At 34.1% G+C, this 21,879-nt stretch overlaps 5 protein-coding genes across 5 annotated transcripts; 3 read left to right on the forward strand and 2 right to left on the reverse strand.

The window, feature by feature from the left end:
• Positions 1-292: 292 nt before the first annotated feature.
• Positions 293-2,653, forward strand: LOC110008707 (2-methylacyl-CoA dehydrogenase, mitochondrial-like). Its single transcript, XM_020676880.3, has 4 exons — positions 293-842; positions 955-1,064; positions 2,195-2,244; positions 2,335-2,653. Exons 1-4 carry the CDS (start codon positions 827-829, stop codon positions 2,414-2,416), a joined length of 258 nt encoding a protein of 85 aa, XP_020532539.1. The 5' UTR covers positions 293-826; the 3' UTR covers positions 2,417-2,653.
• Positions 2,654-10,896: 8,243 nt separating this feature from the next.
• On the forward strand, positions 10,897-11,851 carry LOC105628337 (isovaleryl-CoA dehydrogenase, mitochondrial-like). The gene is made up of 4 exons (XM_089718425.1): positions 10,897-11,038; positions 11,135-11,175; positions 11,271-11,325; positions 11,762-11,851. Exons 1-4 carry the CDS (start codon positions 10,898-10,900, stop codon positions 11,849-11,851), a joined length of 327 nt encoding a protein of 108 aa, XP_089574551.1. The 5' UTR covers position 10,897.
• A 1,063-nt stretch (positions 11,852-12,914) lies between these two features.
• Positions 12,915-18,774, forward strand: LOC105628121 (isovaleryl-CoA dehydrogenase, mitochondrial). The gene is made up of 15 exons (XM_012209466.3): positions 12,915-13,114; positions 13,205-13,288; positions 13,384-13,441; positions 13,684-13,808; positions 13,891-13,935; positions 14,297-14,345; positions 14,459-14,568; positions 15,251-15,327; positions 15,836-15,886; positions 15,976-16,040; positions 16,598-16,752; positions 16,850-16,890; positions 16,980-17,034; positions 17,474-17,530; positions 18,492-18,774. The coding sequence occupies exons 1-15, from the start codon at positions 13,007-13,009 to the stop codon at positions 18,633-18,635; spliced, it is 1,224 nt and encodes a 407-aa protein (XP_012064856.1). The 5' UTR covers positions 12,915-13,006; the 3' UTR covers positions 18,636-18,774.
• A 742-nt stretch (positions 18,775-19,516) lies between these two features.
• On the reverse strand, positions 19,517-20,286 carry LOC105628336 (3'-5' exonuclease). The gene has a single exon (XM_012209732.3). The coding sequence runs from the start codon at positions 20,273-20,275 to the stop codon at positions 19,517-19,519; it is 759 nt and encodes a 252-aa protein (XP_012065122.1). The 5' UTR covers positions 20,276-20,286.
• A 717-nt stretch (positions 20,287-21,003) lies between these two features.
• Positions 21,004-21,504, reverse strand: LOC105628334 (3'-5' exonuclease). Its single transcript, XM_012209731.2, is given in 1 exon segment — positions 21,004-21,504. A coding segment is annotated over 1 exon segment (501 nt).
• Between the last annotated feature and the right edge of the window lie 375 nt (positions 21,505-21,879).

A 21,879-nucleotide genomic window follows, 5' to 3' on the forward strand; every position in this document is an offset into this window, starting at 1 on the left:
TTTTTAAAATTTTTTATTTCAGTATTTTAATAAAAAATATTTACAATCAGATATTTAAATTTAAAAATATTTTCAACCGGATATCTTCGACCTAAATAGCAAGCTGAAAATACAGACAGTACATGAATATCGTGACAAGGTGAATTTTGCTGATGTGGATGTAGATTTTATTCTGACGTGGAGTTTTTTGCTATTTTTTGCTGACATCCTCTCGCTACCCTCGTATCACTGTAACAACATAATATCATCTGATTGTAATAAAAAAAATAATAAAAGTTTTCACCATAATCAATCAATAAAGAGTTTTACATGCACATTTATATCCACCATCAAATTAGCCAAAAGCTCCCAAAATCATTAGTTACCAATTTAATTTGTTGTTGGCAAAATAGATTTGAGGACAATTACATTCATAACAAAATGCATTACCGTTAGCCTTCTCAAACCCAGCTATCTACGGTTCTGCAAATCTAGCAAAGAAAATCTCAAGAGCTTGTGCCAATAACCCCAATGACATGCCAATCTCCGCCTCTCAAGCATGGAGCAATATTCTGCAAAACCAATCCTTCGTATGTTTAATTATCTTCTCTGCCTATAAATCAATCAAAAGAGTTTTTTTTAGGTTACATCGAAGAAGTATCTGGAAGTCCAATACTTCTCAATTTCCTCTGTGTTCTTTCTGAAATCCTCCCAGCAATTAGAGACCACCTACATAATTGATTTGTTTAACAAGAAGGTAAGTGAAAGCATTGCCCAAAAAATTTTAACTAACCAGTTATCAATTATTGCAAAGCTTATCAGTGGAGAGCATGAGGGAGCTCTTGCAATGAGTGAACCCAATGGTAACTTCTATGATCTTTTAAACATCTTATATCTTATGTTTATGGGTAATTATAATGGCCTTGAACCTGCTCTTTGTTTAATCTTGGCTAATATCTTTTAGTCTTCCATCAGCTGGATCTGATGTTGTTAGCATGAAATGCAAAGCTGATCGCGTAGATGGGGGCTATGTTCCAAATGGGAACAAGATGTGGTGCATAAATGGTCCTGTTGCTCAGACATTGGTAGTCCTTTTGTTGAATTTTTCTTTTATTTCTAACATGCCTTGGCTCCCTTTTATGTGCATAATTGCTTAATTATAATTTAGTCTTCTTAGTGTTAAGTTGTGTTCTGGATTTTTAATATGAAATATGTATCGATTTATTTACTATCATAACACCATTTTTAAAAGTTAGAAGCAATCAATTGTGATGATAGGCACATATTGGAAAAAAGATTCATTTCTAACATTGCAATTCAGAATTTTATTATTGTGAATATGGAGACAGAGGGTTCATAATTTTATATGAGTAGGCAATGTACCAAAATGAATTTTATTCAGGGTGTTGCGTGTGTTTGTGAACTATGATTGTGATCTCATGAAACTCTAATGTTACAGGTTTGATTGAAGACATGTCTGTACATGCATTTTTCATCCCTTTCTTTCCTCAAGTTTGCAATATTTTCGTGTACTGAATCATGTTCTTGTACATAATGATTACCTCATGCAGCAGTTATTACGGCTGCTATAATCTATACCATATTTTGTTTAATGAAGTTATCCTTATTTTTGGAAGTGACATGTAAAAGTTTCCTACGGGTTATTTATGCAAAAACAGACATCAAGGCTGGGTCAAAAGGAATCACAGCATTTATCATTGAGAAAGGAATGACTGGGTATTTGGAACTAAAATTTATTTAATTATTTATTTATTTTGAACAGGGCAGGTTATTAGATTTCTGGGCAGAAATTATCTTTTATATCATATCCAACACAACATAGCGCTGTTGGCCTTTTGGCGTTATTGATGGATATATACATGTACTTTCTGTTACAGTGCCAGGCAGTAAATTAACACTTTTAACACCGAGGCATGCAACCATGGAAGAGAATGTTCCAACTTCTAGTCTATTATTTTAAACATTAGTGTACATGCTCTGTGCATAAATGCAACATATTGGGATGAGAACATCTGAGTTTATTTCCTCTGGAAGTTGAAGGCAGAGATTCATTGGTTGTAGAAGAAAGTTTAATTTTGGACATTGTTAAGAATATCCATGAATGTTTCAAAAATTACCCACTGTAGACTGAACATGAAATATGAAGTTCAGTAGTATACATGACTTGTGTTTTATTTCTTTTTGGTGAATGCAGATTTACTACTTCCCAGAAGCTAGACAAACTTGGATGCGAGGAAGCGATACGTATGTTGACAATGCTCTAAGAAAATCTCCGTATTTTAGTCCCCTAGCCCATCTTTTTCTCTCTTTCTAACATAGGAGACGGTCGAACAGGTGTGAGCTTGTTTTTGAGAATTGCTTTGTTCCAGAAGAAAATGTGCTTGGACAGGAAGGAAAAGGTTTTCTCATACTGTAAGCTTATGTTTTCTTTTGGTTATGTGAAGATGTTTCATCTCTTCTTCCTGCGAGTGCTCATCATTTGAGGCATAGAAAGTTGTTAGGTATCTTTTATTATATTACTGTAACTACTAAATCAGACCGGTTGCAACAGTCTGAACTATTTAACATAAAAGTTCAGTATAGTTTCTTTAAGCGCCTGCAACCAACTTACTATCCCCTAAGACTCCCAATGCAAATCCTGTAGTTTCATTGAGTTTAAGCCTTGTGAATCTACATCAAAATGCTCCTTTGATTATGAAATTATCGCTTTAACTGTAGAGATCTAAATTCATTATCATCTGAGATTAACATATAATGTCGGTCGCATCAATGCTTGGAAAAGCTGCCACTTTCCACTGAGCTTCCAACTACTTGGGACAAATTAGAAGGAATTTTTTGTTGCTGTGGTGCTCTCATAACACTGCGATTGATGATTTTGTCCTCCCTGTCCTTTTTGATGGGAGCGGGTATAAAGCGGAAACAACCCTCTTTGAAACCATATGAGGCAAACTAAAAACATTATCGAACAAATCAATAAACTGACCTCTTGAAGCGCAGAATCGCTCACCGGTCTTCTTTCCAGAGATCTTGGAGTCACCCACGATCTTCTGCAGTAATCCCTAACTATATCTCTTTTGGAACTCTCTGAGTGGCAGAGAATAGAATAACATCCGTCTCTTTATTCTTAGGGTTTTTCAATCTTATATTAAAAAAAACTCTCTTCGATAGGAAGATATTTTTTAATATAAAATAAATTAAATAAAAAAATTATTTAATTAAAATAATATCAATTATTTTAAAACTAAATAATTTATCTATTATTTAATACACCCTTAACTTTCCAAATAATTAGGGCACTACAGGGACCGCAGGAATAAAATAAATCAGGCTACTAATTATAATAAGAACCTATGTAGACCAACATATTCTTATTATAATTAATCATGAATTATTCCACTAAAAACTCATGACTGAACTCCTTATTTATTTTACAATTCCACAACATAATAAAATAATGTTCCCCACGTTAAGATTACAGATGCTGCCATTTAAATAACTTACTGACAATTTATTTAAATCACAATATAACTTTAAGATTGTCGCTCAACTTATTTCATGTGTCGGATTCAATATCCACCTGCAGGGTTTACACTATGAAACCTTATAAGCTTACTTAAAGTGCATCATCAATCTCTTAACCGAGACATGGATTCTATCATTAATTAATATTTCACAAACACAAAATATCTTTGCCCAATTCACCGGGAATATTATTCCAATAATGAAACTCACCCTTTAATGAATCAAAGCACAAGACAATCAATGTTTGCTCATATTAAAATAAATCAAGATTAAGAACAATAATCATTATTTCTAATGTCCTAGAGAATATGTTTAACAGTCAGTACTAAACATCCATTCTCTACTTGGTCCAATTAAATACATACAAAATGTACTAATCACAATTATTGTTCATATGCTAATAACATTTATTTAATGCAAATTTCCAATTAAATACAAAGAAATAATTGTCAATAGAAAATCATTCATAGCTATACTATTACATATGCATGGTTAATAGTATATCTCTATCAATCTCCCACTTAGACTTATAACCATGCATCTATAATTTTAACTCTCATTCCTTCTACATGACTGTCAAAAGTCTTTGCTGGTAAGCTTTTTGTAAAAGGATCTGCCAGGTTGTTTTCCGATGCAATCTTTGTCACTACCACATCTCCCCTTTGAACTATGTCTCGTATCAAATGATACTTCCTCTCAATGTGTTTTGCCCTTTTATGGCTCCGTGGCTCCTTCGAGTTTGCAACTGCCCCACTATTATCACAATAAAGTGTAATAGGCAATTGCACTGAAGAAACTACGCCTAGATCCATAAGGAAGTTCCTAAGCCATACAGCTTCCTTTGCAGCTTCAGAAGCTGCCACATATTCAGCTTCCATGGTGGAGTCAGCAACACAAGTTTGCTTAATACTCCTCTAACTTATGGCTCCACCTCCCAAGACAAAAACATTACCAGAGGTTGACTTCCGAGAGTCCTTATCAGTCTGAAAATCCGAATCTGTATACCCAATGGGTACAAGATCGTCAGATTGATAAACTAACATATAATCCCTAGTCCTTTTCAAGTACTTGATTATATGCTTGACTGCAGTCCAGTGTTCTCGCCCAGGATTAGATTGAAATCTGCTAACCATGCCAACAGCAAAACAGATATCAGGTCTGGTACACAACATTGCATACATAAGGCTTCCAACTGCAGAAGCATATGGAACTGCCTTCATGTTCTCTATCTCCTCAGGTGTCTTAGGACATTGGTCCTTAGATAGAGTGATTCCATGTCTGAAGGGAAGAAAACCCTTCTTGGAATCCTGCATGCTGAAACGAGCAAGAATGGTATCAATATAAAGTGCTTGAGATAAGCCAATCATCCTTTTCTTGCGATCTCGCATAAGCTTAATCCCAAGAATATGAGCAGCCTCTCCCAAATCCTTCATATCAAAACGTTGGGATAGCCAATCTTTGACAGAATTCAACATACCTACACAATTCCCTATAAGCAGAATATCATCCACATATAGTACCAGAAAAACAACCTTACTACCATTCCATTTCTTATACACACAAGACTCATCATGACACTAATCAAAGCCAAAACTTTTAATCGCCTGGTCAAAACAAGTATTCCATGACCTAGATGCTTGTTTAAGCCCATAAATGGACCTATTCAATTTGCAAAGCAAATTTTCTTGTCCATTGTTTATGAAACCTTCTGGTTGCTTCATATAGATGCATTCATCAAGACTTCCATTTAGGAAAGCTGTCTTGACATCCATTTGCCAAATCTCATAATCATAATGAGCTGCAATGGATAGAAGAGTTCTAATAGACTTTAGCATGGCTACCGGCGAAAAAGTTTCCTCATAATCGATCCCTTCTTTCTGAGTAAACCCTTTCGCAACAAGCCTTGCCTTATAAGTTTGCACTTTACCGTCTATAACCCTCTTTTTCTTATAGATCCACTTGCATCCGATGGGTTTAACCCCTTCAGGTGGTTCTACAAGTTCCCAGACTTGATTAGAGTACATGGACTCCATCTCAGATTTCATAGCTACAAGCCACTTATCAGCATCTTTATCTTGTAGTGCTTCATCGTAACAGACAGGTTCAATATTCACTTCTTCAGGGATTTTATCAAAAGCTTCTCCCAAAAGTGTATATCGAACCGGTGGTCGTCTAATTCTCCCACTACGACGAAGTACTACAGGTTCTGCAATCACACCTTCATTTTGCTGTGGCTGTAAAGCCGGCAAGTCCATGACTGGTGGGACTACATCTTGATCATGTTCTGGAACTTCAACATGTCTGTCATCACCAGCAGGCAATGAAATGTTAGAAGCCCCAACATTGTGCTCCTGTATATTTGGATCAACAGCTGCCACTTCAGTTTCTACATAACTCCCACTACTTTCAGGTGGTAGTGAAATGTTAGGTATTGAATATTCAGGCTGATGTTGATTTACTGGTCGACTAACATTTCTTCCACTACGACTAGGCAATGGAATGTCAACTCCAACCATTGATGGTTTAGGTTGTTGTTCTAATGGAAAGGTTCTAGTTGGTATATTTTCTCCTCTCAATTCATACAAGGCTAATCGACTTTTGGGAATATGGTTTTTAATATAGTCTTCCTTAAGATAATGTGCATTGGTGCTAACAATGACCGTTTTATCTTGAGAACTATAAAATAAACCATCTTTAGTTCCTCTAGGATATCCAATAAAGAAGCATAAGTCTGTTTTTGATTCCAACTTATCTGCTTTCCCTTTCAACACATGGGCTGGACAACCCCACATCCGAACATGTCTTAGACTTGGCTTTCGCCCAGTCCACAGTTCTGTAGGAGTTTTAGGTACTGACTTAGATGGAACCAAATTCAGAATATATGCTGCCGTTTCTATGGCATACCCCCAAAACGAAATGGGCAAATCTGAATAACTCATCATTGATCTAACCATTTCCATAAGCGTCCTATTTCTTCTTTCTGCTACACCATTCTGTTGTGGCATACCAGGTGCAGACAACTGTGAAGTAATTCCTTGTTCTGATAAATAAGTAATGAATTCCCTAGAGAGGTATTCGCCACCACGGTCAGACCGTAACGACTTGATATATTTTCCATGTCGTTTCTCCGTTTCTGCCTTGAACTCTTTGAATTTCTCAAAGCATTCAGACTTACGGCGCAACAGGTAAATGTATCCATATCTTGAGTAATCATCTGTGAAAGTCACAAAATACTCAAAACCACCCCTAGCTTGGACACTCATTGGACCACACAAATCAGAATGAATTAATTCAAGTACATCATTAGTTCTATTACCCTTTATAGGAAAAGGCCTCTTAGTCATTTTACCTTCTAAACAAGATTCACAGGTTGGCAGTGCCTCCACTTTCAATGAACTCAATGGTCCATCCTTGACCAACCTAGAAATCCTATCTAAATTAATATGACCAAGCCTTAAATGCCACAAATAGGTATGACTAAATTCAATAGGACGTTTTCTTTTCAATGGAACAATGACATCAAAGTTATTAACTTCAGAATTAGGAATTTGCAGTTCAGGTGAAACTTTGAGAATAAAAAGATCATCAATCATTGAGCCAGAACATATCATTTGTTTTCTAAATTTAATAATGACAGAATCATCATAAAATTCATTAAAACAAACCGAATATCCATTCTTGCTCAAACTAGAAACTGAAATTAAATTCCTTCTAATTGAAGGTACATATAAAACATCCTTCAAAAACAATGTTCTATTATTCTCAAAATTCAAAGAAACATTTCCTATAGCCAGAACTGCAACTTCTGTGCCATCTCCCAGAAAAATGCTTACATCTCCTTTATTTAGCTGACGAGTTACCTGAAACTGCTGCAATGAATTGCAGACATGATTAGTGGCTCCAGAATCTACACACCATTGGAGTGTAGTCAACACCGCTAAACAAGTTTCAACTATCAGCATATAAAACAGAGACATACCTTGCTTCTTCTTGGCTAACCATGTTGGACATTGTGACTTCCATTGCCCAGGTTGCTTGCAGTGAAAACACTTACCCTTAGGCTTTTTCACAGCAACACTTGCACTAGTAGATGCAGCACTTATTTTAGGCTTAGCCTTGTGAGCATTTTTCTTCTTCTTACCCTTGTTCTGGGCAGAAGAAGAACCTCGCTCAACATTAAGCACAACAGGTGCAGCTCCTTGCTTAATGATAGTCTCAGCAGCCACCAGCTCATTCAGCAACTTAGACAGAGTGAAATCCATCTTATTCATGTTATAGTTCAAACGAAACTGCTGAAAACTGGCTGGCAAAGTGTTCAAGATCATTTCTATCTGTGTAGCATTGTCAACCTCAGCACCAAGAACCTCCATGTCATTCAGAAGACTCATCATCTTCAAGACATGAGTTCTAACTGGAGTTCCCTCCTCCATTTTGGAAGTAAGAATCTCCCTCAGTGCGTTTTGCCTTGCTGCACTAGTTTGATCTCCAAACATCTCCTTGAGATTTTCGAGCATGTCAAAAGTTGTGTCCATCTTCTGATGCTGATGTTGCAAAACATTTGACACAGAAGCCAAAATGTAACATCGCGCCATCTCATCAGCTTTAACCCATTTCTGGTAAGCTCTGGTGACCTCCTCAGAGGCACCCTCACCGGGTTTTTCAGGACAAACTTCAGTAAGCACAAACTTATACTCCTCAGTAGTAAGCAAAATGTCCAAATTCCTCTTCCAGTCAACATAGTTTGGACCCTCAAGTTTGTTTTGGGTTAAGATGTTAGCAAGGGGACTGAATGATGCCATTTCTATATCATGCATTAAACAAAAATAGCATATCAATAATAAACATTGAATAAATCAAAATTGCAAATATACAACATTGATATCACAATTCAAAAAAAATACACATTCACAACATTCATGAATAGCAACCTCGATGGGAGAATTCAACCAATCACATGTTTTGCATATTATAATTAGATAAGACCGGCACATACTACTCGATGGGAGATAACATGCCTCTTAAATTAACATTAATGTGTGAGAAAATATTACATCTGATTCATGTCACTAATTAATTTACTCAGATGGAGAGTTAAATCAATACAGACAAATTAGACTAGTTCAGTAATTATATTAAAACATGACATCTTCCGATGGGAAAGAAATGCAAATAATTACAACTAGAAAGTAATAAAAAACCACTCACAAATTAATTCATATAATTACAATAAATTAATTATAATCAAAATAGCAAAATAATATATTTTTAAGACAATTTTGCAAATAAAATTAACATTTTTGGTTGAAAATGTTAAAATTTAGTGTTCTGGTCTATTTATGCAAATAAATTAAAACATTCTGGGTTTATCTTGCAAAAACAGAAACATTCTGGGCCATTTCGCAAATTTCAGAACTTGTTTGGACTATTTTGCATAAAACAGAAACTATTGGGCCAAAATTGCAAAAATCGAAAACAGTCTAGGCAATTTTAATAATACCAGAAACAATCAGGGTCACTTTATAATTTAAATAACTCCAAGGGGCCAAAACGGAATAACTGATACTTTCTGGGTCAAAATATAAAACAATTAAAGTTTAGGGGTTAAAATATAATAAACAGAAGATCCAGGGTCAAAAAATAAAAACTTAAAGATCAGGGGTCAAAATATAAAATTTAACAAATAGAGGGACCAGAAGGGAAATTTGGCAAGCAGCAGCTTCTTCTTCACGAAGAAGCCCTAGCCGCCGCCCCTTTTTCCCTTCAACCTGCATTAACGCTGCTGGTTTTTTTTTTTTTTCTCTTGCCCCTCTACTGATCTTCAAAACAAAAACCAAATTTTGTCTTTTCTTGCCCCTCTCCTGTTCATCGAAACAACACCCAAAATATATATATATATATATATATATATATATATATATATATATATATATATATATATATATATATATATATGCTTTTTTTTTTATATATATATATATTAATTGCCCATTAAAAACTACAGTTTCAAAAAAAAGTTTGTATCAGGTACTGCACTTTTGTGCTGCTGCCCTTCAAAAACTCTTGAAGCTCTCTTAACCATGTACCAATCAAACAATCAAAACAGATAATAGATACACGATTGAAACATAACAAAATAGCCACCATCATACAGTTTCGTATGGCTCTGATACCAATTGATGGGAGCGGGTATAAAGCGGAAACAACCCTCTTTGAAACCATATGAGGCAAACTAAAAACATTATCGAACAAATCAATAAACTGACCTCTTGAAGCGCAGAATCGCTCACCGGTCTTCTTTCCAGAGATCTTGGAGTCACCCACGATCTTCTGCAGTAATCCCTAACTATCTCTCTTTTGGAACTCTCTGAGTGGCAGAGAATAGAATAACATCCGTCTCTTTATTCTTAGGGTTTTTCAATCTTATATTAAAAAAAACTCTCTTCGATAGGAAGATATTTTTTAATATAAAATAAATTAAATAAAAAAATTATTTAATTAAAATAATATCAATTATTTTAAAACTAAATAATTTATCTATTATTTAATACACCCTTAACTTTCCAAATAATTAGGGCACTACAGGGACCGCAGGAACAAAATAAATCAGGCTACTAATTATAATAAGAACCTATGTAGACCAACATATTCTTATTATAATTAATCATGAATTATTCCACTAAAAACTCATGACTGAACTCCTTATTTATTTTACAATTCCACAACATAATAAAATAATGTTCCCCACGTTAAGATTACAGATGCTGCCATTTAAATAACTTACTGACAATTTATTTAAATCACAATATAACTTTAAGATTGTCGCTCAACTTATTTCATGTGTCGGATTCAATATCCACCTGCAGGGTTTACACTATGAAACCTTATAAGCTTACTTAAAGTGCATCATCAATCTCTTAACCGAGACATGGATTCTATCATTAATTAATATTTCACAAACACAAAATATCTTTGCCCAATTCACCGGGAATATTATTCCAATAATGAAACTCACCCTTTAATGAATCAAAGCACAAGACAATCAATGTTTGCTCATATTAAAATAAATCAAGATTAAGAACAATAATCATTATTTCTAATGTCCTAGAGAATATGTTTAACAGTCAGTACTAAACATCCATTCTCTACTTGGTCCAATTAAATACATACAAAATGTACTAATCACAATTATTGTTCATATGCTAATAACATTTATTTAATGCAAATTTCCAATTAAATACAAAGAAATAATTGTCAATAGAAAATCATTCATAGCTATACTATTACATATGCATGGTTAATAGTATATCTCTATCAATTCCCCATTTTGTTGTTAAGTATTAAGCATCGTCCTTTCCTTTCAGGAGTTTATGTCCTGATGTCAGGACTAGATTTGGAGAGAGTTGTTTTTGTTGGTGGTCCTTTGGCTATCATGCAGGCATGTCTTGATGTGGTTCTTCCTTATATTCGACAAAGAGAACAGTTTGGTCGTCCAATTGGAGAATTTCAGTTTATACAGGTCCTTTAACAGTATTATGCAAGAGTTTCCAGTGTTTAATACTTTTTTTTGTGTGGCATCTTAGCTTTTACTCTTTCAATTGGCCTGCTATTGTAGGGGAAGATTGCTGACATGTATACTTCTTTGCAATCTTCAAGGTAAAGTAGCTTGTTAATATTAAAATGCACTTAAACGCACTTTCTTTACAATTTGACTTTGGTAAAGTAGCTTGTTAATATTTATGTTATTTCAGGTCCTATGTTTACTCTGTTGCAAGGGATTGTGACAATGGGAAAGTTGACCCTAAGGTAATGATGCTCTTTTAACGTCCCTCGTTTATTTATCTTCTAGTTTTTAATTTATAGACAAACTGTTATTTGGACCTACATTACTCATCCTTTGCTCCCATTATGTATCTCAGGGAGAAAAGGTCCATAATAAAATTATTTGGCTCATTTCATTTGAGAAATTTGTGGGCCAATGCCAACAGGATCAGAGTAATTATGACCTTTCATATAAATGTTTCTGCTTTAAGTGTGGGCATGCTTTTTCTCTTGTTATACTCCTTATAATCACGTGTTTATGTGTTCTCTCTTTTTTATTGACCATTTTGTGTTTCCATTTATATGTGTTGAATAATGCAAAGTGGACTTGTTATTTTGTTCTTTCTTTTCTCCATCCATGTTTTGATGTCAGGTCATTTATTATCTTATTGTAATAGCATCTGGTTATGCTAATGCTCAGGATTGTGCTGGAGTGATACTCTGTGCAGCTGAAAAGGCAACCCCAGCTTGCTCTGCAGGTGAAAGAGCACTAAATGACTTGTTAATATAATATTTGAAATAATAATTTTTATATTTTTTAACTATTCACTAAGTGTTTAATGAATTTAATTTTTATATATTGAGGTATGCAATACATTAAATAAAATATTTAATAAAATTAATTTTATAAATTTAAGTGTTCGAAAAAATTAAAATAAAAATTGAAATTTTTATCAATTTTTTCATAAAAATTATAACAGTGAATTTATTCCCGCTGGATAGATCTCATGAGTCATAAACTCATAATATGATATATGTTTGTCTCGTGCATAACTCTTTGATTGGCAGGATTATAATGACGTTAGTTTCCGGAATCATTAGATTTGTCAGAGCTAGTCTCTATCCCTTTCCTTTTCACTATTTCTTGGCACGCAACTCAATATTATGGAAATGGAGAAAACAAATAATACTAACCAAAAAAAAAAAAAAAAAAGAAAAAAGAGAACAAACAGAGAGCTGCTATCAGATAGAGACGCAGCATGCTGACTCACATCCCCTCCATCTTCATCTACTGGCTAGGTTAGGATTAATTACTGGTTAAGCTGACTGGTTGTCACTCCATTTATGAGATTGAAACCATGGATTTTATTTAAATGGAGAAGAGTGTGCAAATATATATAAGAAAAAACATAATTAGCTGTTAATCAAGTGCACTCACCTCTAATGGGCATCCCATTACAAAATTAATTAACGACTTTACCATTTAATCCTTAAAATTTCATTTAATCAAAAAGTTAAGCATTAAAAATTCACTAATGCAGTTTTTAGAACTTACAGGTAAGTCGTAATGGTAATAGTCTAATAGAAGCTGACGTGGTGCCATATCCTTTTAGTAGGGGGAGCAATTAAAAATATTTTTAGTGTACCTTCTCAAAAAAAAAAAAAAAAAGTGTAAATCTAAAGGGTTGTTTTTCCTTACATTAATTCAATTAATTAATTACTACTAACAGATAATCCTAAAATACTACTATAACGCAATGCTTTTCATATTAATATTAAAGTAAATTAAATATTAAATATTTATTATATTATATTATATTATATTATAAATAAATAATCGCACTACCATTATTTTCTGTCCTCTTCATTTTCGATTCTCTTCTTTTCTTTTTCTCTTATTCTTCTTCATTTCTCTTTGGAAAGCAGTAGCAAATAGCGAGTGACAATGCAAAGAGTATTTGCAGTAAGGTCCCTGTGTTCTTCGATCATAAGGAAGCAGACACAGCGCGCTTCTTTCTCTACATCGCTTCTCTTCGATGATACTCAGCTTCAGGTCTCTCTCTTTCTCCGATTAGATATGGTTAATATAAATTTTATTATAATTTGTATTTTACTGATGGTGTTTGGTTGCTAACTATTACAGTTTAAGGAAAGTGTTTCTCAATTCGCACAAGAAAATATTGCTCCTCATGCATCTAAAATAGACCAAACCAATAATTTCCCAAAGGTAATTGTATGGGATAATTCAAATAGCTTTTTTATGATTAGTTTTAATCCCAATTTTATTAAATTTGGTGTTTGTGTTGTTTCGCTTTGCTATAGGAAGCTAATCTGTGGAAGCTCATGGGAGATTTTAATCTCCTTGGAATTACAGCACCAGGTTTCATTTTCTTCCTTTTCTTTTCTTTTCTTTTTTTAAAAAATTTGTTATGATCTTCCTCTTTGTTTTTGTTTTATGAGAAATTAAAAATTAAAAATCTAACTAATAGAGAACCGTGTATTCTGCATTAATTTATTTTTCTCTGTTTGGAAGTGTGAGCTTTTTGAGATGGACCTCTAAATAGCATTCATTGAGTCAATTTGTACTTTTTTTTTTTTTTTTTTTTTTTTGTGTGTGTGTAGAGGAATATGGAGGACTTGGTCTTGGTTACTTGTATCACTGCATAGCGATGGAAGAAATTAGCCGTGCTTCAGGATCTGTTGGACTTTCCTATGGTGCCCATTCTAATTTGTGCATCAATCAGTTGGTAAAGAAAAGAGAGCTCTTGCAAATTTTATAGTATTTTGCACTGTTATGAGTTCTTGATGTAATTGTAATGGTCTTCTCAGGTGAGGAATGGAAGTCCTGCTCAGAAACAGAAATACTTGCCAAAGGTTCTATTTTCTCGCTTTATTATCTTTTGCCTCATTATATTACTTTTGCCATGCCATCCAGCAAATTATTGTGTGCTGCTGGCTAGCTATTTCTTTGTGCACTAATAAAATTATCAAACTGTAAATAGTTGTTATCGTCAGACTGAAGTTAATATTATTATCCAGCATTTTGCTTCAAAATTTTACTAGAAAGCAAGTATTTATATGAAATTTACTTTCCTATCCTCCTATCCCACCATATTCAGTTCGAGAAGATAGAATTATAATCTACAATGTTCTCCGGCTATCCAACAGCAGTGATAACGCCTATTGTCAACTTTAGCTAGGAAATATAACTAACCAGTTATCTGTTTTTGCAAAGCTTATCAGTGGAGAGCATGTGGGAGCTCTTGCAATGAGCGAACCAAATGGTAACTTCTATGATCTTTTAAACATCTTATATCTTATAGTTATGGGGTAATGATAACAACCTTGCAGCTGCTCTTTGTTTAATATTGGCTAATATCTTTGAGTCTTCTCTCAGCTGGATCTGATGTTGTTAGCATGAAATGCAAAGCTGATCGTGTAGATGCGGGCTATGTTCTAAATGGGAACAAGATGTGGTGCACAAATGGTCCTGTTGCACAGACATTGGTAATCCTTTTATTGCTGTTTTGTTTTATTTCTAACATGACTTGGCTCTATTTTATGTGCATAGTTGCTTAATTATTATTTGTTTTTCTTAGTGGTAAATTGTGTTCTTGATTTTTAATATGAAATATGTCTCAGTTTATTTACCAATTTAGCACCATTTCGAAAGGTAGAAGCAACAATTATATCTGCATGTAGCATCTCATCATCTCTTGCAATGACCACTATGCTAAAATGAAAATGACTCGGACAAATTTAGAAATCTAACCTGACAATCAATTGTGATGATAGGCACCTGTTGGAAAAAATTCACTTTTAACATTACACTTCAGAGTGATTTTAATTTCTATTCTTGTGAATGTGGAGAGAGAGGGTTCATAATTTGTAGAGTAGGCAATGTGCCAAAATGGATATTATTCAGGATGTTATGTGTGCTTATAAACTGTGGTTTGCAATGCATGAAATTTTATCTCTAATGCTACGGATTTGATTGAAGACATGTTTGTACACACATTTTGCATCCCTATCTTTCCTCAAATTTGCAATATTTTTGTGTACTGAATTATGTTCTTGTACACAATGATTGTAAATTATGCAGCTATTATTGTGGCTGTGATTATCTGTACCATATTTTGTTTCATGAAGTATCCTTATTTTGGAAGTGACATGTAAAAGTTTCTTGCAGGTTATTTATGCAAAAACAGACACCAAGGCAGGGTCAAAAGGAATAACAGCATTTATCATTGAGAAAGGAATGCCTGGGTACTTGGAACCAAATTTGTGTTATTTATCTATTTTCAAAAGAGCAGGCCATTAGATTTCCGGGTCTGGAAAGTAACAAGCTTTACTGAAAGATTATCATTTTATGTCATCTCCAACACAGCAGAGTGCTGTTGGGTTTTTGGCCTTAATGATGGATATATACATGTAGTTTCTGTTACAGAGCCGAATAAACACTTTTAACACCGAGTCAGGCAACTAGAAAGAGAAAATTCGAACTTCTAGTCTATTGTTTTCATTTGATTATAATTTTCTTAAACACCAGTATACCTGCTCTGTGCATTCATGCAACATATTGGGATGAGAACATCCGAGTTTGTTTTCTTTGGAAGTTGAAGGCAGAAATTCATTGGTTGTTGAAGAAAGATTTACTTTTGGACATCGTTGAGAATATCCCTGAATGTTTCAAAAATTACTAACAGACTGAATATGAAATATGAAGTTCAGTAGTATACCTGACTTGTGTTTTGTTTCTTTCTTGTGACTGCAGATTTAGTACAGCCCAGAAGCTAGACAAACTTGGGATGCGAGGAAGTGATACGTATGTTGACAATGCTCTGAGAAATCTCTGTATTGAGTCCCCTAGCCCATCTGTTTCCCTCTTTCTAACATAGGAGATGGTCTGAACAGGTGTGAGCTCGTTTTTGAGAATTGCTTTGTTCCAGAAGAAAATGTGCTTGGGCAGGAAGGAAAAGGTTTTCTCATACTGTAAGCTTATGTTTTTCTTTTGGTTATATGAAGATGTTTCATCTCTTCTTCTTGTGAGTGCTCATCATTTGAAGCAGAGACAGTTGCTAGGTACCTTTTCATTATGTTACTGTAACTACTAAACAAGACTGGTTGCAGTAGTTTGTGATATTTATCCTTTAAATGATGAAAAGTTCAATTCCTTAAGCACCTTCAACCTCCTTACTATCCCATTAAGACTCCCAATGGAAATCATGGAGTTGCATTGAGTTTAAACCTTGTGAAAATTCTAGTGCAAAATGGTATGTTGATTGTGAAATTAATTGCTTTAATTGCAGAGATCTAAATTCATTAGCATCTGAGATTAACATATTATGGGTGGATCAGTAGCGGTTGCATTTATGAAAAGCTGCCACTTCCATTGAGCTTCCAACTACTTAGGACAAAGTAGAATGGATTTTTTCTTGCTATGGTGCTTGGATAACACTGTGATTGATGCTTTATGCTCTCTATCTTCCTTTTTCCATTTTGTTGCCAAGTGTTAAGCATTGTCCTTTCCTTGCAGGAGTTTATGTCATGATGTCAGGGCTAGATTTGGAGAGACTTGTTTTGGCAGCTGGTCCTCTGGGTATCATGCAGGCATGTCTTGACGTTGTTCTTCCTTATATTCGACAAAGGGAACAGTTTGGTCGTCCAATTGGAGAATTTCAGTTTATACAGGTTCTCTACCATTATTACGCAAGAATTTCTAGTGTTTAATGCTTGATGTTTTTATGGCATCTTAGCTTTTACTCTTTTAATTGGTCTGCCATTACAGGGGAAGATTGCTGACATGTATACTTCCTTGCAATCTTCAAGGTAAATGGGATATGGTTCTTCCATTAAAAAGCACGTTGTTTATAATTTGACTTTGGTAAGGTAGCTTGTTAATATTTCTATTATTTCAGGTCCTATGTTTACTCTGTTGCAAGGGACTGTGACAATGGGAAAGTTGACCCTAAGGTAATGATGCTCTTTTCACATCTCTCTTCTGTTTATCTTCTAGTTTTTAATTTATTTACGTACTGTTACTCGGACCTCGTACATTACATGTCCTTGCTTCCATTATAAATGTATCTCCGGGACCAGTGGTCCATAATAAAATTATTTGGTTCATTTCACTTGTTTTGTGGGCCAATGTCAACATGATCAAAGTCATTATGACCTTTCACATAAATGTTTGTGCTCTAAGTACATGCACGCCTTTTCTCTTGTTATACTCCCCATAATCATTGTGTTTTATGTGTTCCCTTCACTTATTGTCCATTTTGTGTTTCCATTTCACTGTGTTAATAATGCAAAGTGGGCTTGTTATTTTGTTCTTTCTTTTCTCAATCTATTGTCTTGATGTCAGGTCGCTTATTATCTTATTATAATAACTTCTGTGCATGCTAATGGTCAGGATTGTGCTGGAGTGATACTCTGTGCAGCTGAAAGGGCAACCCAAGTTGCTTTGCAGGTGAGAGAGCACTAAATCACCTTTTTTCCCGTTTTTGTTTGCGAACCATAGAATTTTGTGCTTTGGTGAATATTTTCTTCATTTCTTACTTTGTCCCTATTCTCCTCTCCTCTCTTTCCTCCTTTTAATTGTCAAAGAAATGACAATGCAAACATTCAATATGAAATTTTATGAAGATATCAAACAAGGTCTACTAGGTTAATATATTCCAAATCTTGTGACTTCTTTTGCAGTTCTACACTAATTTAAAAATTCAAGTGATTTTGCTCAAGTTTTTACAAGTTATTTGCAATTGTACCCTGTTTTGCTAAAATGTTTTTTTTTTTTAAATTCTGTTCTTAATATGAATAAAGAACAGTTATATTTTCTAATTACTCTCTCCTCTCTCCCTCTCCTTACCATCCTCACTTGCACATGAATCAATTAATCAAAAATTACGAACACATCATGCAAATCTCACCAAAATCACCAAATACACTTCAACAACTGCTTAATTGCCATTATTGTTGTCACGGCATCACCATCAAAATGGCCAAGAAATACTTTCATCATTCTATTATTTCTAATGTGTTATGAATCTTAATCTCAGAAATTTCTTGACAATAATATTTATGGATTTTTTTTTTTTTTGTCCTTGAGAGAGAAGAAAAATTAATATATATATCACATGATCGCTAGCAACTTTTTGAATTGGCAAACAGGGCAGAGTTGCAAAAGAATGAATGACGGTTATGCCAATTAATTCCTTTTAGTTCTGTTTGGGACTATCTTTTCCACCTGCCCTAGCCAAAGTTGCTATCTTCTTGTGTATGGTATATTTCTTAAAGATTACGCTCAAATGACTAATTTTGCTCTTTTCTTCATTCCCTGACTTGCTTAACTAAAACACACTTGAGGGTTGATCTTAGAATGCATGTTATATTTTACTTCATCAATTACATTTCTATATTTTACTTCACAGGCTATACAATGTTTAGGCGGTAATGGGTATGTGAACGAGTACTCAACGGGCCGTCTTCTTCGAGATGCAAAACTATACGAGATTGGAGCAGGGACTAGTGAGATCAGAAGAATGATAATTGGCCGTGAACTCTTTAAGCAGTAGGAGAGAACATGCATAGTGCTTCAACGGTCACAGTAAATGATTTTCTTTTACACATTCTGAAATGTAAAACTCTCTTACAGCCAAGGGACTATGCATTACATGCATAGTTCTATATAATAAAATTTACCAGTTTATTGTTTGTGCATGTGTCAAGCATTAAATAATTCAATACATAGTAATTTGTTCTGCAGTTTTTAAAGACATGTAACTCTCCCTTTAAGCACTCGCGGTAAGTGCATATGGATAATTTAGGCTTGAGTACAGATTCGAATCCCTATTCCTACTCTTCAGGAAAAAGGAGAAAAAAATATACTTTGCCTTTGCAATTGCATACAAGGAAATTAGCGAGGAACAATTTTTTTAACTTTTGCTTTGAATTTTTATTTTAATTTAGCCAGTTAATTTTTGAAAATTTTTTCTCCCACCTCCTAGTAGGTAATCGTGGCTCACAGGTGGCAGAAGGCATATAAAACTTGGTCGTTGCCAAGAAAATTACTTCTATAATATTCGGCACTTGGAGACTCTTGTTTTTCACCTGCTTCATAAGCACTGCCCCTGAAATTATAATTTAATTTCTCTAATTTGGGGGTAATTGCAATTTCATAAAACAAAAGATTTACGTTGTAGTATCGAATACAACGACATCAAAGACGGACTACAAGTCTGTCCTCTTAATTGCGCTTATGAATATGATGAACACGAATTTAGGGTCAAGAAGTTATAATCAAGACATTGCCTAATTTGTAAAATTTCCATCCCAAAGAAATCAAAAAACGCTCTTAATTAACTAAAGCTTTTGTTTAATGCTCTTAAAACAAACAACAAGAAACACGAGAAATAAAACCAGCACAAGGGAAAAAAAAAAAAAAAAATACACTACTCTAATACCTTCTGCTTCCCTTTTCCCTCCAGAACTTTCTTCCTCTCGCAGATTGAAATTCATATGCATTATAATCAGCTGAGTCGATTTCAAAATTGCATGGACATAAAATCTTCTTGGGTTTCAATTCTTCTAAATATTGAAATTCAACCCTAGGCTTACTCAAGAACAGCCCTAATTCAAATGATACGTAAGCATCCAAACATGCATACTCAATTTGTTCAAATGTAAGTTCCTTCACATCCCATTTACTCATTGTAATTTCCTTAGGTTTTGGAATAAACTTTTGAAGGAATTTTCTAGCTAAAGCTTTCAATCCCATCTTTCTAATATCTTTATCGTGATATTTTTTTGAAGCCCAATAACCCACATCCTTAGTACGTGCAACATGAATCCCATAATCTTCATGAAGCTTGTACGCATCGTTTCCTACTTCTTTACCAACAAAAGTGAATTTCTCATTGCCAAGAAAATTGCTAAAAGACGAAGGAATGGACACTGCGTGACAAAATTGAAATATGAGACATCTTTTACCAACACAGAGTTGAACAATGGCGACTTTTTGGTGGCTATTAGATTCTGTAGGTAAACACCATTCGGTGTCAAGACCTACAAGAAGCTTGCAGAGTTTACGCTTGTAGATATGCATTGTGGTGGCTATCCATTCATCGACTACACTAGCTGTTGAAGTTACTGTGGTGAAGATATGAGCATCGTAATATTGAATATCATGTGAAGAGGAATCGGCAACGAAAGACATTGTTGTTATTTTTTGAAGAGAAAAGAAAATAGAAGTGAATAAATTGTTGTTGGTTTGGTAGAGTGATGGGTAGAGTATAGTTTTGGTTGATTTATATAGAGGATTCACTGCATGAGTAACTCCTTTTCCAACTAGGTATGGTGTAGGATTATTAGAAAACCTTTCCGGTTTAGGATAATAAATATACGATGATAGCTTTGGTGGCAAGTAATTAAAAATAAAAATAAAAAAAAAGGTTAAAACAAAACAAATAAAATAGAGCTTTACAATTTTTAATTGCTATCAGAATTTTAATTAATTATAAGTGATTTAAGGAATACAAAGATATAGAGAGATAATACAGGACGAGTTTTCTGGCTTAGACCAATGTTGATGAAAAGACCCCATTGCACGAAAACCTGTTAATAATTCCATGTCCGAAATCAAAACGAGAATTTAAAAAATGAACATAATAATAAAAAAAAAATGATGCCATCTTGATGCCTATCGAAGAAGAAAACATACTTTTGCGGAACGTTGTTCTTACTTGGTAAAATTTCACTACAACATATAAAAGTGGCGAACACTAGAAAAGAAAAAGAAACAGAAAAAAAATAGAACAAACACTGCAACCTGAAGTTTCCTCCTGCTAATCCTTTTGCTTTCCTTTTCTTTCATAGCTTTCTTCCCCTTACAGATTCATTAAGATTCAAATCTTCTAGATAGTATAATTCAATTCTAAACTTTGCTCAGAAAATCCCTTATTCCCACGAAACAAAAGCATCCAAACATGCATACTCAATTTGTTCAAGTCTAAGCTCCTTAGCATTCCATTCACTAATTGTAATTTCTTTAGGTTTTGGAATCTCTTTTTGAAGGAATTGTCTAACTAAAGCTTTCAACCCCATTTTTCTAATATCTCTATCATTATATTTCTCTGAAGCCCAATGACCCATATCTTTAGTCCGTGCAACATGAACCCCATAACCTTCAGAACGCTTATTTGCATCGTTCCATACTTCTTTACCAACAAAAGTGAATTTCTCGTCGCCAAGAAAATTGATTAGAGATAATGGAATGGAGTCTGCATGACAAAGTTGTAATATAAGACATCTTTCTCCTACACAAAGTTGAATAATGGCAACTTTTTGACGACCATTAGATTCACTAGGTAAACACCATTCTGTGTCGAGGCCTATAAGAATTTCGCAAAGCTCGCGCCTATGATATGCTTTGTGGTGGCTATCCATTCGTCAACTGCACTTGCCATTGAAGTGACCGTGGTGAATATATGAAGACAGTAATATTGAATATTATGGAAAGAGCAATGGCCAACAAAAGACATTGTTAGCGAATTCGCCGTAAGAGTAAGAACACAAATTTGATTAAATTTTGGGCCTCGAGGGGATTAAATCTTCTTTTTATACAAAGAACAAAAAAAGAAATAATTATTCTTGTTGTACCAAAAAAAAAAAAAAAGAAATAGTTATTGATCCAGTAATATAGGTAGAGTATAGTTTTGGTTGATTTATATAGAGGATTCATTATATTAGAAATTTGAAGAATAGGATAATAAATTTGGAAATTTTCCCTTCTAATAAATTTAGGGTATTAGTAATAACAGC

Source organism: Jatropha curcas, chromosome 1, assembly GCF_041381405.1.
Source record: "Jatropha curcas cultivar XTBG-Jc1 chromosome 1, XTBG_Jcur_1.0, whole genome shotgun sequence".
Classification (NCBI taxonomy): domain Eukaryota; kingdom Viridiplantae; phylum Streptophyta; class Magnoliopsida; order Malpighiales; family Euphorbiaceae; genus Jatropha; species Jatropha curcas.

Bases quoted from the DNA above. Each gene is read 5' to 3' on its own strand.
- LOC110008707 (XM_020676880.3), top strand. The intron at 1,065-2,194 runs GTAGTCCTTTTG...TGGTGAATGCAG, and splicing joins GTCCTGTTGCTCAGACATTG to ATTTACTACTTCCCAGAAGC. The intron at 2,245-2,334 runs GTATGTTGACAA...ACGGTCGAACAG, and splicing joins TGGATGCGAGGAAGCGATAC to GTGTGAGCTTGTTTTTGAGA.
- LOC105628337 (XM_089718425.1), top strand. From the start codon at position 10,898: ATGTCAGGACTAGATTTGGAGAGAGTTGTTTTTGTTGGTGGTCCTTTG. The intron at 11,039-11,134 runs GTCCTTTAACAG...CTGCTATTGTAG, and splicing joins GAGAATTTCAGTTTATACAG to GGGAAGATTGCTGACATGTA. The intron at 11,326-11,761 runs GTAATGATGCTC...GCTAATGCTCAG, and splicing joins ATGGGAAAGTTGACCCTAAG to GATTGTGCTGGAGTGATACT.
- LOC105628121 (XM_012209466.3), top strand. From the start codon at position 13,007: ATGCAAAGAGTATTTGCAGTAAGGTCCCTGTGTTCTTCGATCATAAGG. The intron at 14,346-14,458 runs GTAACTTCTATG...GTCTTCTCTCAG, and splicing joins TGCAATGAGCGAACCAAATG to CTGGATCTGATGTTGTTAGC. The intron at 17,531-18,491 runs GTGAGAGAGCAC...TTTACTTCACAG, and splicing joins CAACCCAAGTTGCTTTGCAG to GCTATACAATGTTTAGGCGG.
- LOC105628336 (XM_012209732.3), bottom strand. From the start codon at position 20,275: ATGTCTTTCGTTGCCGATTCCTCTTCACATGATATTCAATATTACGAT.